This window comes from Melanotaenia boesemani, chromosome 11 (genome assembly GCF_017639745.1).
Source record: "Melanotaenia boesemani isolate fMelBoe1 chromosome 11, fMelBoe1.pri, whole genome shotgun sequence".
Taxonomy (NCBI): domain Eukaryota; kingdom Metazoa; phylum Chordata; class Actinopteri; order Atheriniformes; family Melanotaeniidae; genus Melanotaenia; species Melanotaenia boesemani.
The window spans coordinates 24,545,818-24,563,512 of NC_055692.1; the positions used below are offsets into that span (position 1 = coordinate 24,545,818).

The 17,695-nt window shown below is 37.3% G+C and overlaps 2 protein-coding genes across 2 annotated transcripts in view; both read left to right on the forward strand.

The window, feature by feature from the left end:
* Window positions 1-5,011: 5,011 nt before the first annotated feature.
* Window positions 5,012-6,449, forward strand: tmem230b (transmembrane protein 230b). The gene is made up of 3 exons (XM_042000699.1): window positions 5,012-5,351; window positions 5,888-6,010; window positions 6,092-6,449. Exons 1-3 carry the CDS (start codon window positions 5,256-5,258, stop codon window positions 6,230-6,232), a joined length of 360 nt encoding a protein of 119 aa, XP_041856633.1. The 5' UTR covers window positions 5,012-5,255; the 3' UTR covers window positions 6,233-6,449.
* Window positions 6,450-8,172: 1,723 nt separating this feature from the next.
* Window positions 8,173-17,695, forward strand: part of igsf9b (immunoglobulin superfamily, member 9b) — a 28,690-nt gene continuing 19,167 nt past the window's right edge. The window contains 4 exon segments of the mRNA XM_042000029.1: window positions 8,173-8,258; window positions 8,633-8,683; window positions 8,958-9,045; window positions 17,069-17,164. Of these exon segments, the coding sequence (XP_041855963.1) occupies window positions 17,104-17,164 (61 nt within the window). The 5' untranslated portion in view covers window positions 8,173-8,258; window positions 8,633-8,683; window positions 8,958-9,045; window positions 17,069-17,103.

Genomic DNA, 17,695 nt, shown 5'->3' on the forward strand with positions numbered 1-17,695 from the left:
TTTCATGGGGTGACTTCAAGTCACTGATGTGGCCATTTAAAATGATTTTATTTCATTGCCTTCAGAACCTCTTGGGTTATTCCACGGTATGCTTTAAGTCTTTACCCATTAGTAGTATCAAGTGCTGCCCCATCAGTGTTGCAGCATTTCTGTGAAACATAGCTGATAATATTTAAAAAAAAAATTAAGAATGAATGCTTCTTTCAGTTATCAAATTATCAATAAACACAAATGAGAATTTCCTGGGTGTCACATGCACATACCACTGCCTCCACTATTTTTTACAGACTGTGTGTTATGCTTTAAATCATGCTGTTTACTCTCTTCCGATCATTCTGTCGCAAGTTTATCTTGGTTTAATCTGTTCAAATAATGTCAGCTATTGTAGAACTTTTCGAATAATGGTCAGGCCCTTGAGTGTTACCAGATATTTGGACCTTGAGATGAACCCTTTGAACAAGCAATATTTTTCAATTATTAATATAATTATTTACCACTCAGTCAATGATCTTTTCCTTTTTACAGTGTAACAGGTAATTGTTATTTAGCAGTATAATGTGAGTGGTTAATTTCTTATTCTGTAGTTGGGCTTTACATTCTCCCACTTTTCAAAGAAGCTAAAAAGCAAAACCAAAAACACAGAAATAAGCACATATTTCTGCAAATTTACTTTTCTTACCATTGTGGTCAAATTCTCAGTTTAGTCAACTTGAGTGTTCATTGTTTTATCAAGCAGATGTGAAGACTATACCTGGGGCTGCAAGCTGCAAAGAGGGTAGGATGTTAAGCCCATCTGTGAAGAAAGCAGATTACTGTTCAGGGGACAGCGTCTTCACTCAATCAATGGCAAGACTTTCATCTTACAGTGTTTGTCTTTTTACATGCTGTTATGTCCTGGAGAAAAAGAAATTGACTTCATAATGTAAAAAAAAAAAAAAAATCGCGAGCAAAGGAAAACATAATTGGAGATTTTTGTTTGTGTGTGTGAGAAAGTGATTATGTAAAAAAGAAATAAAGAAATAAAAATCACCAAACAATTTTCACAGCAATTTAACTTTGTAAATTGTCATTTACAACATTTAAGGACATTAAGTCTCTCATTGCGCATGACAAATAAACAAACCACTTTCCAGATAATTATTTAAGACATCAATAACTGTGCAATCATGTTACGCAATAAAAACAAGCCACTAAAAACCCATGCTTGAAATAATGAAGCAATGAAATGATTCTCACATGTTCTTCCTGTGCGTGCTGATTTCTCTGTACAAGAACCTTGTTAGAGGCTGTGGTGCTGTCTGTTGGAAAAGTAATTATACCTGCCTGAGTCAGCCATGCGGTGAGATGAGCCACTGGGTTTGAAACATACTAAAATCAATATCTTTGCAGTGGAATACACATTTCCCATGAAAGAGTCAACAAGCATGAACTGAGCAATCACACAAAGGTTGGCATTTACACTGACATTCAGCTTAATTACTTATCAAGAGATCTCCCTGCTTCAGCACTTCTGACTTTGACAAAATTCATAAAAAAAAATGGCAGGTACCGGTTTCAGTCATGACAGTAGGTAAATGAGGACAGCTAACCTCCTACACCTCCTATTTAGTCATTTTCATTCACTTCTCAGGTAAATTAATTTCTGCATTAGATTATCAGCACATCTCTAAGGCTGTTTTCTTCCCATAAGTCGAATGAAAAATCTGAGTTGACATTGTGGAAGAAAGGTGATAGATGCCGTCATCAGGCTGATGAAGCTCCTCAGGTGGAGATGCAGCAGTCAGCTGTCCACCCACACTCAGACTAACTGGAGGCTCACACCTGAAAGATGGATTAAAGAGCAGCTCATCAGAAGCAATGGAGTGGATTTCCAGACTTATCTTATCACTGTATCCTGCAGCAGCCATCCTGTATGACACATAGTGGTGACATATTATGGTGTGAGCCTAGCATCATCCTTATCTGGCATAAATTGCCCAGTGTTCTGGGCAAAGCCAAAGCTCTCAGTGATTCAATCAAAAATGACTGACCCCTTTTGTGATGAATTGCTCTCAATCACTAATATTAATCTGATATGGTTTGAATTCAGTAAAGGCAGTTTCAGTCAGCATTTCTATTTACTGAAGCAAAAAGACATCCATTAAAAAGTCATTTTCTATGTTAATGATTTATGGAACCCACTTATTAAAGAGATGATGAAGTTTGGCTTGGTCTTTTTTTAGGATGGTAAACTGATCTAAAAATAAATAAATAAAGACGAGAACATGAAAATGACTAAAAGGCTACAGCTATGCTGGCAAACAAAGGTGGCTGAATGGGTACCATGATGGGTGGCCTTTAATGTTAGTACTAAGGGAAAAGTCAGAGGAAGTGCTAACTGGGTAACCAACAAATTTGCATTTGTGGCTTTCTATAGATTATGTGGAATAAAAACAGAAAATGTGGGATTATAAAACAGGATTCAATTTCATGAAAGCCCATTTGAGAAGATATTTCTATTTGGATTGAAATGATGGACCAACCTACCGACTGTATACCATCCATATTATTGTTTATCATACACTCAATATTTGAGCACAATAATATGAATCAGCTCAAATATCAACTTCATCTTTGCACAAACATACACACACTCACACACACACTTGACATGCATAGAAGTAAAGTAATTATATGAGTCTGTTCAAGTTTATTTAAAACTTTGAACATCTTATTGCTCAGCCGCACCTGCGCACCACCCACATGATGCGTTTGATCATTTTTGTAACCTGCTGGCTCTAAAAGTAGAAAGGCTGAGCCGCAGGGAGATTGCATGATGTTCAAGTGGCATAATGCTTGAGGCTTTTATCAGGCTTCAGGCATGGTTCTGTCTGCAGTTCATGTAATAATGACAGACCCAATTAAGTCCTCTATGAACAGGACTCTAATTATGGCCTAAATGCTGCTCTCTTTCTCTTTACTGTCATGCTGAGAGGTTGTAAGAGGGCAAATGCTGCTGTCTTCTTAACCCACAGATGCACAGACATGCATGTACACATGCACCCTGAAGGCTCACAGTGCTCTGCAGTTCCGATGCTTTTCTTACAAGCATCATGACAGATATTATCAAGCATAAAAACACAGTCTGCCTCCCTCTAACTGGTGCTTATGGCCTGATTAACTAATGACAATTCCAGATATTGCTAGAGCAGCACTGTTGAAAATAAAAGTTTACAGGAAAAACTGAACATTTTGATGGTAGATGAAGTAATGTCTGAAAACAAACAGCAGTGGTGGCACTGTTGCTTCCAGATAAATTATTCTATCACTGGTTACATTCTGAGCCTATTGTTTTTGAATTAATGAATCCTGAATAATTATAAACATATCCAGTCAAGACGGTGGAGCAGACTAGTTAAATGCCATGCTTTTAAATGCAGAATGAGTGGAGGTAAAAAGCTTGTTCAGTGACTATGTTTAGTGACCCTGTCTGTAGATATTGAATATCCAAGTGAGAAGGCAGAACCGATAAGAGGGAAGTTATTTAGCGTACAAAGGAAGATACACAAGTGACGCAGCCTTGATGTGCACAAGGGAGTGAAGCCAACATGCTGTCATGGAGCATGAAAAGGGCATGATTAAAAAAACAATTGGCAATGCTTACCTGTGATATTGTTATCAAGAGTGAACACAGCAACACAGACATACAAAATCTCTGCACAATCAGTTATTTAAGGAGGCATATATCACTTGATATCACTTGATACTTATGTATTTCAAGGTGGTTAATGAAAGAGGAAAAATTGTGTTTATTCCTCCTTAAACAAAGATTAAATTGTGTGCAGATATTTTTTCATGCACAGCCTTAGACATATTTGTTAATGTGCATGAAAATCTAAAGAAGATGACTGAGTTAAAAGTCAACTGTGATGTACTGTATAATCAAGCACATTGCATATAGTGTTAAACAGTCTAATTATAAAACATAAGAAAATGGTTTTAGGGCTTATATCCTCCATGAGATCAATAGCTTGGCTGTAAACCACAACAATGAAACTCACAGCCAAGGTCAGTTCATGCACAAATGATCACTTGTGACTCATGCAGTTAAAGGCAGGTCTATATTTATCTATACAACTGTCCGGCTTTAATTATTCGGATCAGGGGCGATTGTCTGTAGCTGGTAGTTTCTATGTGTTTTGTCTATTTCATGGTCAGTCTTTCCCAGAACCCATTTATTGCTCTGAATGACTAGTGAGAGAACAATATCTGGCAAAGAAAAACCAAAGCCACGTCACTTATAGCTGTGATCACTTTTCAGTAGGGTTTCCATTCTAATAATAGCCTAAAACATTTAGATGTAAAATGTAATTATGGCTTTTATTTAGTTTGATGTATGATAATAAGCACTTTTTTAAAAAAAATAAAAAAAATAAAAAAATAAAAACAGCTAATTATTTTGGATACAACATACTGTAATTTATATAATGTAAACTCTGTGAATACTCTTATTTGTTATTGGTTAAAATAGTCTTGCCACTGCACAGAAAAATATTGTGTGTGATGTAAAATGTTGCATTTCAGTGGTTAAGCCTGGACTGGCTCAGCTTATGTTTCATGAAAGTGCATCCAAATCTGCAGGCTAGACAGAAACTTCATCTTCTGAGAACACAGTGTGATTACAAAGCTGTCCCGAGAGAAGACCTCGTGAGATTAACGTCCAATCGAAATGAATATTGACACTACTGGGCTACCCAACGGTCCGCTGTCATGACCTTACTATTTAATGAGACCTGACTGCGACCTCTTGTGGCAGTTTCTGAGCGGTGCAAACCAGCAACCACAAAATGGAAAACTATATTATTATTAATTGTTTTTCTATTAAAATGTATTCATAATGTTTAATTATTTGTGATTCCTTTAAACTGTTTTAATATTTAACGGCAAACATAGCATGATATAAAGTTTTCTTTATTTTTAACGGTCTTTATCAATGATGACGTTGATCGTGCACATGCGCAGCACGCACAGCATCGTGTTGACAACGCGGAAGATCCAGACCAGACGTTACTCGCTGTTATCTCATCTCTGAACTCGTTTTATGACATTTAAACTATCTTACTTCGGTTCGAGTATGTTGTTTTACTAAATATTAGCAGTGACAGACTATGAGCGATTCATAAATATGGCTATTATGTCGGTAAATCTTTTGTAGCAGTGCTGTTTCTGAACATTAACAAGAATAGTGTTAGCAAGTTCTTCAGCAACTCAGGAAAATGCCTTCTCGTAATATTGTGTCGCACGACATTCCTAACAGCAAAGTTAGGTACTCCAGGTTAGCAACTGACGATGACGGCTACATTGATTTACAGGTAAGACAGGGTGAACTGTATTAGGGATGGTAGAGGGAGATGTGAGCCCCAGTCAGTGTTTCGCTCAGTTAATTACTTACTAATTACTGTCATTTTAGACTAAACTGTACTGTACATTTTGGTGTTTGCAGACAAAAAAAAAAGGCAAACTTGTAGGCACCTATGAGCTTTTTTTCTTTCCTGCTTTCTGAATCAAACGTGTTGGACATCATAAGTTTTTAAGTTCAGACTCAACATTCTTCAGAGAGAAAGCAACACAAAATAACAATTAATGCCACTTACTTTCTCATACTTTGGGGGCTAGAGTAGTATTACACAGTTACAATGGTATCTTTAACATGACTTTACGGGTGAGAATATTTTTTTTCTTGAAATAAACACAAGAATCTTCAGACCTTTACCAAATCTCATACTTTTTCTTTTCCAAGAAATAGAAGTACAGAATGAGCCAGATCTTTTCCAGCTCACTATATATGTGAGACAGAAAATCTTTCTCATGGAAAAGTTTTTGATTAAATATATCTCTTCTTCTACAGTTCAAAAAGAGCCCACCCAAAGTCCCATACAAAGCTATAGCACTGGCCACAGTGCTTTTCTTAATCGGCTCTCTTTTAATCATCATTGGCGCTCTTCTCCTGGCTGGATACTTCGGAGTCACTGTGAGTACTTTTACAAAGCATGTTTATTTTCTTTAACAGTGTTATATAGGGGCAGCTAAATAAATGTTTTCTTTCTGTTAGCACTCAGACCGAACAGTGCCTGTCCTTATCATTGGGATCCTTGTCTTCCTGCCTGGAATTTACCACCTAAGGATAGCTTACTATGCTTCAAAGGGCTACCCAGGGTACTCCTATGATGACATCCCAGACTTCGATGACTGAACCACACTAAGACTGTAGCCTGAGATTTTCTGTGCTTACATGCATTCCTGTTTTGCTTGTACTGCTTAAAAAGTTTTTGTAAATCAGTGTTCCTCTGGTAGAGTTTTTATGCCTAGTTCATTATTAGTTAATTTAAGCTGCTAATCCATATTGTTTGATATGTATATTTGTTTGATTAGCTTGATAAATGAATAAAACAATAATTTCGTTATTTCCATTTGTGTACTACCATTTTATCATGTAGATAGTATTTAACCATCAAACTTAATTGTTGTAAACACTTGAATGTTAAAATTGTCACCTCTTAGCACAGCTGTCATGTTGATGTCAGTGCACTGCCGCTGAGTTCAATATACTCTACTCACAAAATGTTAGGGATATTCAACTTTCAGGTGGAATTTACAAAAAACGTAAAAGGTTCATGCTACACTGATGCCATATCATGAATGTAGGATATTTAAGTAGAATAATGTGATGGAAATTCTTATTTCTCACACAATTTATTGAAGCAAAATCTACCAAAAGTGGTAGGTATACCACAACATAAAAATATTAATGTCTGGATAACTTACAGGTTACAACTTACTTACAGGTTGGCATTGAACTAGAACTAGTTTTTGTGTTTAATCATCTTGTTAGAGAACAGCATGTTTTGCAATAAATACCTAAACTCTGAGGAGTTGTATGAGTGTATTCAAAAGTTTAGAGGAGGTCAAGTTAAAATAATGTATAAAGGTTATAGTGGATTTTAGGTTCATTCTGACATCATACAAAAAGCCGCATTTCCCAGACTTTTTGTGAGTAGTATATATTCAATAAAAGACTGATTTATTCCATGCATTATGATCCTTACTGTTCAGCGGTTTTCATTACTCTCCTGCTAATGCCCTCCTTACTGTTCAGATTGGTTCTTTCTTGGAGGATTTCATGTGATTATTTCCAATCCTTTGATCTCCATATGGCGCACCTGACCCATAAGGGTAAACACTGTCAAACATGGAGCAACAAGCCTTCAAGATTGACCTGCATCTCTATTGTTGGCTATCAACTCATCAATTTTAACATACTTTGAAAGTTTGCCGGTGAAAGGGTTCCACTGAGATTTCCACTGCAGAGTAACATCATATGTTAATCCCTGGTAAAGGCTGGACTCTAATCCCTTCAGATGCAAGGCAACCTGCTGCTCACCAAAGGGATTCAAGGTTACTTGCTTATGTTCCTTAAATGTGCCTGCTCAATCTGCCACCAGCCATAAACTATCTAGTATTAGATCCGATTATACACTTTAAATCAGCTCAAAAAACTTTTTTCTTTCTTAAACCCACTCTAAATGCTGAAAATTTCTAGGAACTACTCTCACAGAAAACAGAATTTCTGCATTTTGTCCTAGCACCTTTCCCCCCTTTATCCTCCTAAGATGTACTTGCATTTTATATTTCTTCTAGCTATTTGCGGGTTTGGAGGAACCCATAAATACATTTTTATGTTTACACAATGTATTTTATATATATATATATATATATATGTCTGTGTGTGAGTGTGTGTGTGTGTTATTATATGATGTAGATATAAATATAATTTTACAAATACAATTTTTCACATCATGCACCACCAGATGTCAGTGTAAGTGTCCACGTTTGTGTACAAAAGGGTCCAGAGTTTAGAACTATGATGCAGACAACCAGTAATGTGATGTTCATGTAGTGGTTACCAGGTCGTAGTGGATAAACTTGTATGTGGTCGTCCGGTATCTTAATTTTCAGATGATATTTAAAAATGAACACCTTGGATGTCGGTACAGTCAGGTGCACAACTTCAGTAAATTAATAAACTCTTTTCCCAGGACACTACCCTGGGAGTAATACCGCCTTTAATTGGTGGCTCGTCTGGCTCTGGATTGGTTACTTTAAGCAGTAAAGCTAACGATGCTCCAACGGACCAAGTTGCCACCAATCAGATAACATAATAATAGCATCCAGGTAATATAGAAAGACATAGCAAGAAGCCTTTTTTGAACTCAAATAAGGTAAAAACAAACAAATAAAGAACTTTAACAACTACTCAGACACTAGTTGGGCTGACTTTTACTCTTAAATATAAAAGACAAAAGATAATTTTATTAAAAACACAATTAACCAGATTGAATTTTACCAAGGTAATGCTAATATAATAGTTGGTTTAAAATTGGTAATGCAAATACAGAAAGAGATATGTCAACTGTAAAACGTTAACATGGTTGTTAAGATAATAAATATAAATTTATATGTATCTCCCTTGAGGCTAGGTAATATAAAATGTAATAAAAAAGTCACTGAAGCAAAAAAAAAAAAATAATCGTGCTAGCAGACGTAGTTAATTAAATGCTAACTTTTAGTTCAAGATTTGAATATTATTTTCAAGGGCCGAACAATGCTGACTGTCTGAACTCCCCAGGACAACACGTTTCAGAAAGTAAGTCTTTTATTTAATGTTAACCTAATGTCATTACCAGATAGTTCTTGTGGGAAAGGTAGAGGTTATAATTATGTCTGTATGCTTGAAATGACCGATGCAAAATTTAACCTCATTTAACCCCTCTGTTAAATGCTGTGGGGAAATGTAGTAGACACAGGGAAGGACAGCTTTCCATGCTTTAACTTTTATTTGAATTATTATTATTTTTTCCTTGTAAGATGAATTGTGTATCAAACGTGTCAAATAGCGAAGTGTCGGTCTTTTGTTACAGTCCAGTCACCAGTCTTTCCCACCGACTCTTGGCGCTTTTGTCTGAGACGCTGAAGCATCAGGTTTGTCAAGTCACGTGGAAACCGGCGGTAAGTTAAAGGAAGTAGCTTAATATACCTTCAAAATTAAAGCTATTTCATTGCACATTGAGTTTCACGTTTTGACAATATTCAAATGTACAAGGTTGTGAAATAAACCTTTGAATGGTGCAAGTTAAAGTGACATGATTAAATCATAGTGGTTGTCACTTTCATCTGTGACAGAAGGTCAGACACTGGCCAGAGTCACGAACTGGTAGAGTTCACAGTTCTGACAGCCTGAGGGAAGAAACTCCTCCTGAGTCTCTCTATGTTCGTGTTAATGAGTCTTAGGTGCCGGCCAGAATGCAGCCACTCGAACAGAAAGTTGTTAGGATGATGAGGATCTCTCATGATCCTGTTCACTCTGGCTCTTGTTCTCATCATGAAGATGTCCTGGAAGCTGGGAGAGTGTTGTACCTATGGTAAGCTCTGCTGACCTCAGCACCCTCTGCAGGGCCTTCCGGTCACGACCAGTACTGTTCCCGTACCACTGCGTGATGTTACCAGTTAGAGCACTCTCCACCACTCCAGTGTAGAACATCCTCATGACTTTCAGATACTCTGAACTTCCTCAGTTGTCTGAGGTAAAAACAGGCACTACCTCGCCTTATTCACCTGGCTGTCTATGTGCAGAGTCCAGGATAGATCCTCGGTGATATGCACACCCTCTTCATCAGAGTCCCATTAATCCTCAGAGGGATGTAGTTCACAGAAACAGATATAAACTAAACAAGTGTTTTTAAAAATATAATAATTTTAATTATTTTTCAGGATGCAGCTGTTTCTAATACTATGGCTGATGGATGTGAGATTTTGTTCAATTTATTTCTCAAGAACACTTTTTAATTTTTATTGAAATATAGATACCATCTATGACACCATCTTTAAACTTGTACCTTTATATGTTTACACAATTAATTTAATTGTAAATAAAAAATAGATAAAAAATAATAAATACTGTTATAGTTGTTAGTAATTTATTTGATTAGATTTTTAAATTAATTTGTTTGGTACTAATTTTAAAACAATGTTAAAATGAGAAAAAAAAACAAAAATTGGGTTATTTACAGAGCTTTTGCCTGGTTAGGCTATACACTCACAAACAGGCTAACAACACCATACAATGTGCACAAAAACAAACAAAAAAGTGCTAACCAAAACAACACAACAAAGATTAAAAGAAGGAATTGAAATAAAAACACACTGAAGAAAGAGGTTTTAATCAGTACATTACTGCGGCATATCCAATAATATGTGAAGAACACTTCTTACCTGTGAAAAGTAAAGTACAACAGTAGATGACATTTATTGCTCATTCATTTTTAAAGCCTTTAATTTAATGAACAGTTAAGCAGTAAATCATCTAATTATTGTGTCTGCACTCAGTACAGTTACATGTAGTTGAGTCAAACTGTGGTTGGAGTCTGAACTGGCCATTTAATTGGACAACCTTTTTGTTTACCTGAGCTTGTACATGAGGAATTTAATGACTCCCTGGGGGTGTTAGTTAGATTTTGATTTTGGTCAGACTCACATGTTTTACACGTGTATTAAATGTATGGTTTTGGGTGGACTCCTATAGTATATATACTTTAAAGTGTGTGTGTACACATATCAATGTATATGTATCTTGCAAAATGTCATCCAAATCGGCTGTCAACCCCGTGTGTATATACTGGCGTTCAAAGAGCACAATTATTTTGAAAGGTGAAACAGGAAGTGGTGTGTCGTACTCTGCGTGACTTGACAGCGTCTGTCGCCGTAAATGTGGTAGGAGGGAAAGATGATAATGAGAGGAGGGACACACCACGGGGAGAGTCAACAGCAGAGCACTAACTAAACGTGTGGTGTGCTCTCTCTCTGAATCTGAAAGCGCCTTTTTGATGCTAAATGCGCACAACCTCGAATGGACACCGTTTGTGCATACTTATGAAGTAAATGATTATCCTGTTCACGATTAAAGCCACTTCGTGCAAGTTTGGACCGAGAAGACTGCGCACATAAAAGCCACTGCGTGGAAAGTTTAAATGGACTTTAAATGGGTTGATGTCGGACTCGTTGAAGTTTTGCAGGTTTATGGATTTTTTTCAGACGGAAACAAGTTTATAGGAACTCCGGTTCTCATGGATATCCAGGATTAATTTGATTTTCTTTTGATCTACGCTTCTAGAAAGAAAAAAATGTGACTACTTGAGCATTTTAATCACTTTTTTTTGTTTTAATTTAGAACTGTATTTAATCACACTTCTCCTTGATGAGAAAAGAGTAACTTAAAATTTGGTCTGCAAGGAGAGTCTGAAAGAAGAGCTTCAATGGACAGAGATATTGTACTTTCAGCTCAAGTGTAAAGTGCCTCAATCAAGGTAAGGTTCTCAGCAGGCAGGACTAAAACGTCCTCTGCAGGCCTATCCACTAAATACAGAAGATCTTGGAATATACATAAATCTGAGAGATCAGTGACACTTTATCTACCATCTGTAAATTTATAATGTTTTTTAAGAATTGGCATGGAGCGATTTGAGCGGTGCACACTTTAATGTCCTTTGTTTCCTGTTTGGGAATCTTAGGGATTCATATTATGGCATTAGTCCAGGCAGCAGTTTAAATGTAAACAACAATTGAATGAAATGTTTCTGTTTTGGGTATCACATGCACCACTTGTAATCTCTAAGTGGGTCTTTTTTCATGTTAAACCATCGTGAAGAGGTTTAACAGTGTAATGACCTCTTAAATCCGCACAGCACTCAGAATTTAAATAGAGAGAACAGTCAGAAAAAAACCACCCTGTTTAAATGCAGAGTTCCTTCCACTTACCTGCCACCACACTCCCAGAGTCAGACAAAAGATGCACCTGTTTTGTTTGATAGGAGATCATGGTGGTGAGGGATGTTCATCACAATTTACTGCAGCCGTGCAGTGATGAGAAGCTTGCAGGGTTGTGTTTGTTTTTTTGTGCTCCAGACTATTTCTCAGCCTGCTGCTCTGCATGGTGCAGTACGCTGGACAAAAGCTAGTTTTAACAGCAGGGTGCAGCTGTCTGGTGCTTTTTCAGTATAATGTAGTCGTTGCTCTACTGTTTCCTTTCCTTTGTTTTTGTTGTGCTTGTTAACACTGTTTCACAAGAAGACACGCAGAGACACACATCAAGACATCTGCTGTCTGTTGTGTTTAAAGTCTATATTCTGTAACACTTTTCCCCCAACAAATAAGCTTCTTGTTTTATTAATCAGATAATCAGGTTGTCAAAGGCTTCTTTTTAATATTTTCAGTGTGTTTTGACTTTTGCAATGTGCAGAAAAAAAGTGAAAAACCTATCTGGCATGGTTTTTTGTGGGGCTTATAGCATAACAAACCGTTTTAAAATGCATTGCATTATTCAAATAATGACAGCTGTTTAATATTTATTACTCTGATTCCTTGAAAACTAAATATCATCCAAGCCATACCGGCCCTTAAAGACCGGGTGTCATTTTGCACAGTGATACCTCTCATTATTCACCTAGAAATCCCCAGGATTTCACTGGTGTATTGTTTTGTTGTGTGTGTTTTTTTAACCTGTAATTGTCCCCCACAGGCAGATTGTGATGGTGGAGGAAAGTGATTGCCCTTAGAAACAAATTATTTATGAGTTGAAAGTGGCTTTTTCACATTAGCAGGAAATACTGGACAAAAACATTTGAATTTAGAAAAATGCACATTCAAATTAAAAATGCAGTAAACCAAGATATAAATTGACTAGAGAAAATATCTAGTTAGTGTTTAGGCTTGTGCATCATACCACAAGTTGACACTATTGTATGTTTTACATCTCTTTTGACATGACAACAATGCATCACTAAAATATATGACGTGCATCAGAACCAGACCCTGAAGTTTATGACTTTGGCTTTAGGCCCCTTTATTCTTCTTACTGTAATTTCTTGAAAGCAATCTTACAGGATTACCCCTTTCCTAGTGTTGGGGGTGGAGTGGATTCAAGACCTACAAGATCAGTGTTAGCTACTTTGTTTCATTAAGCCCTATGAATAGGGATCATCTTGGAAGGAAAAATAAAATCGGTCTGCTCATGCATTAAGCATGTGGATGTTTTATTAGTGGAACTGCTGCATTGTTCTGCTGCAGAAGAACAGTAAAAGTTGTGCTATCCATGTTTGTGTGAGTAATGAATGAGTAAATATTCAGCAAATGCTCAATAGTAATTATTGCTACACCCTGTTACACCATGTGTTAGCTTATCAATGATCACTATGTTAATCCATATACAGTAGGCTTTCCCCGGGAGACTAGGACTCCACACCCGTGCTAAGTGCATCCTTAGCTTATTTCCTTTAGTTACAATAAATGTCAATATAGTTTCTAAACTAGGTTGCAATGTCAGGGACAAAATCCATGGATTGATCGGTGTGCTGTGTAGAGTGGTCCAACCAGTCAAAGTTTTCAAACCCATTCTCGTGTTAATGATTGAGGTTTGCATGTATAACTGTAGTAATTGTGCAGGTATTAAAGTCTTTTCTTTTGCTGGTTTGTGCTTGAGTTTTCAGTAAACTTGTTAAAGTTTCTGTTCTAGTAACACTTGTAGTTCCTGCAGTGCACAGGTTTATGCTAAGGTCACGGCCTGTCAGGATTAGCAAGGATTACTAGAGAGTAATACTACTGCTTATCAGGCCTGTATCCGTCACAAGCATCACTGATGGACCTGCTTAGGTACTGAGGGATAACACACTCTCACACACATTAGGTCAAAAATTCTTTAAAAGCGTCAAAGAAAGAAGACATAAGGCTGATTTAATTATCCCATATAAAGTTTACAAGACAGATAAAAAAGGCTACCACACAATTAATCATAAACAATCCAACATATTACATACTTTTTGCATAATCCTTTGATGTCTAAATAATATAAGGGTGTGACAGAGGAGGTGCATACAGAGAGGTTTGGTCTACCTGCTCCTAGTACTGGCAGGTACACTCTTAAAACACTCTTATATGAGTATTTTACTCTGGTCTGCGGGATGCGCAAGGATCTGAACAGACGTCTCCATAGCTACCAATTTGTTGTTACCATGTGGACTTACCCAGATTCCATTTATTGCGCATATATGGAATACCTTTTCTAGGAAGACGATACAGGGTTAGTTTAGTAAGAACAATTACCCCAGCAGATGTCTGCGTGTGTGTCTGTGGTCATGTACAAATATACACCCTGTTGCATTTAATGTAATAATAAGAAAAAGAACTAAAAACGGTTTTTGGCCATGTTTGTGGCAACCCCTTTTTTATTTACTTTTTTTTAATCATACATTATGATTCATTTTGACTTTCTTTGTTGTTGTTAAGGCTTAGCTTTAGGTGAACATAAGAAAACTGGTCTCAACGACAGAGGTACATGATGCCACAAGAAGACCCAACTTTGTTAGTATCGCGTGAGTCTAAATGTGAAAATCAAAACCTAGCCCTCCAGTTGGTAAATGATCCATACTGTCTCCACAAACAGAAATTGTGGAACCCCAGTGGGAAGACTTGTGTCACTTGAGATAGCAGTAACTGATAACTGCACTGCTTGATGACAGACTGTCCTTGATTTGTCTCAGTTTGATCCGTAATTCAATTACACTTTTAACGCTCAAAGCACGAGGGCAGGATTAGACTAGGTGTTAGAAATGTACCGTCCAGAAGGCTAAGTCATGACTAGATCCAAAGCAATTTGTGTCAATGCAATCCAGTGTGACACTGGACCATTACACGGTATCGTCATGCACGTTTTTGGAGTGCTGAAGAGTGGTGCTGCTGCTTTATTTGCATTTTTATGCTGAATTGCTAAACCTCCTTTAAATCAGTTTAACTTGTTATGTAGCCATCACCTCAGGTTGGAGGATTTTTGGCATTTCCACTTTCCCTTCAATATGCTTGTGAGATTAGCTTATAGAAAAAAAACATTCAACCTCAACACATATGTATGGTTAATATCCTCACTGCTGAGTTTGAACTGTAATTCAGTTTTTTTTCTTTGTAAGCATATAATAGCATAGAAATCATTATTGCATAAAGGTCATTGTGCACTGTTGTCAGTCTGCAGAGAAATGGCAAAAGGTACTGCTGTTAAATGTTGCCTTTTACAGACTTAAACATCTTGAGTCCTTTGAAAGCCCTGACAAAGCACATGCCAATTAAATGGCCTTGGCCCTCTCTGCTGCCTGAGGAAATAACCAGCCTCTCTCCTACTGTAGCTGCAGATAAAACCTCCTTTTCCAGTCTTCCCCTGTCTGCCTATTATACTATATATTCTGATCTAGAAGCACAGCACAGCAGGATGGTGCAAAGAAAAGAACTAGAATCGAAAGCCATATTGTATGATGGGATTTGCTAATTGCTTTTGCTGTCATGCTGTTAAAATGACTTAGAACGTAACTAAGTGATGCAGTGATCTGCAGTCACCATCAAAGTTCTCACTACTGAAGTTAGGGCATGATGATTGCATGCACAGATTTATTATTTATTTTATGAGTCCATTACAATAGTAGGATTTATGCCAACACCCCTAGTGAGAAAACATCACTTATTTGGTGGAAATAATATTTTTATTATCATGGGCATTGCACTGAAATATTCTGTCATCATCAGCTTGGATAGTGAAGCCAACCTGACTCAAATGTGTGTGTGTGTGTGTAGGAAGTTTCCTTTTTTCCTCAAGTATTTTTGGACACTAGTGGCCTTTATTTCAGAGCTACTGACAGGAAATGGATTGGACAGAGAAATGTGTTTTTTTCTCACTCCTCTTCAGTACTTCTGTGAGATCTTGGTCTTCTATTTCTTCCTTTTGGAAAAACACATAACAAAAGTTGTTGCAGCACCCCTCAGCCTGCCACAACAGAAACAGGCTTGTTGGTCAAGTGCAAGGAGATTAATGCATCTTTCTGCTGTGCTATTCTGGGTTGTTTATTTGCTCAAGTGCCGCCAAGAGATTAAACATCTCCATCCAATGATTCAGCTGCTGGACAGTTTTTGTGCATCTCCAGTTGTGTCAGCATATGGTATCTTAACTCCTGCCTGCTATCTAAGAATAGCCTACTTCTTATACTACCTAAATCAACTTTAAGTAATAAGCTGGTATTAGGGGTACTGAATGGAGTGACTTAAGGGAAAGGTGTGAGGCCTTCTTTTATGTTTGAAGGGCAACAACTTAAACTTGTCTCCAATCCAATTTGAAGTGGGCGGCCTAACAAGTTGCTGCAGCTGTTCAGACTGTGAAGCAGAACAACAATTTGCTCAAGTGGAGTCATGTTTGCGAGTCTCATTAGGAGATGAAAATCAGTGGATTGTGCTGGCGCACTTGTGTGAACTGTTGTGTGCTATGAACTGTGTGCATTTACTAGTCAGGCAAACAGCACTCGATTCTGCTGTTTGCTCAGTTTGTGCTGTGGTCAGTAGAGTCCCGATTTAAGCCCATCATCCATTGGTTCTGTGCAAGCTCCTGTTTTAAGCATTGCTAGTGCGATAACATCTGGAGTTGGGAGATGTACCTTTCAATGTTGCTTGTGTCACCTGTCAATTGCTGTTGGCCTATTTACAATGAGACGAGACCTTCTGGATGAGCTGGACCAATCACAAGCATGAGGTTAATCTGTACATACACTTAGAGCTTTGACCGCATCTTCTCTTTGGCCCCACACAAACACACATACGCACACTTTGGCCTACTCGTTCAATGCAAACCTGCACAGGATGCATACTCTAAGAATCTCTCACTGTCTTTTTGTAGCACATCATGGATTAGCTTATTTAATCTAAACCCTAAGCACAGCTTGAGTTCCAGTTTTTAGGGGGATTATGTGTTTTAAAAGAACGAACTTGTTTATTAACCAAGTTGCATCTGGATGTAGTGTTTTAGTGGATAATGACATGATGTTAACTCCAGGGATTACATTAGTCTGCAGGGGGATGTGAGAGATGTCCTTGTGCAGCAGTTATTCTGTAAATGTAAATCAGTGTCTCTGATGGAGAGTAAATGGAATGTGTGGTCTTACTTTTGCAGATTGGGAGATGTGTGAAAGAGCGTGACGGACGGCCATGGGACTTGAGAGACGGTGGCTTCAGGCTGTCACCACTGCTGTAGCCATCTGTCTGCTAAGTAAGTACGCTAACGCAAACATGGAGCTTCTGCACTTTTATTTATTTTTTGTACTACTGATTAAAATCCATAGATGGTATCAAAATTTAAAAGACAAATCTCAGAAGTGAATAAATAATCTTGTGCACCTAAAACTACCATTTGAGTTGAGCATTTTTGTAAGATTTAACAATATGAGAACAAAACCAACAGCTGTAAGTCTTAATCTTCTAAGCAGAATAGAATAAAAACAATTTAAAAAACACTCAGTACTGCATCACTGACTCAAAGTAGAAAAATAACATGTGTAGGTAATTTATGTGTAGTAGAGACTGTCAATTAAACCTGCACTAAATCACATTTATGTGATCAGGATTCTGTTGAATCAGTGTAAGAGTTTTGTTTCACTAACCACATTACCTAAAAGTTTGCATGTATATTTAGACTTTAATTTTTAATTATTATCAGACTCTGTTTTTGCTCACATAACTCAGACTTCATCAGTATTGGAAAATCTTGCACAGCTTTTCCTCAAAGAAGAGTTATGATGAT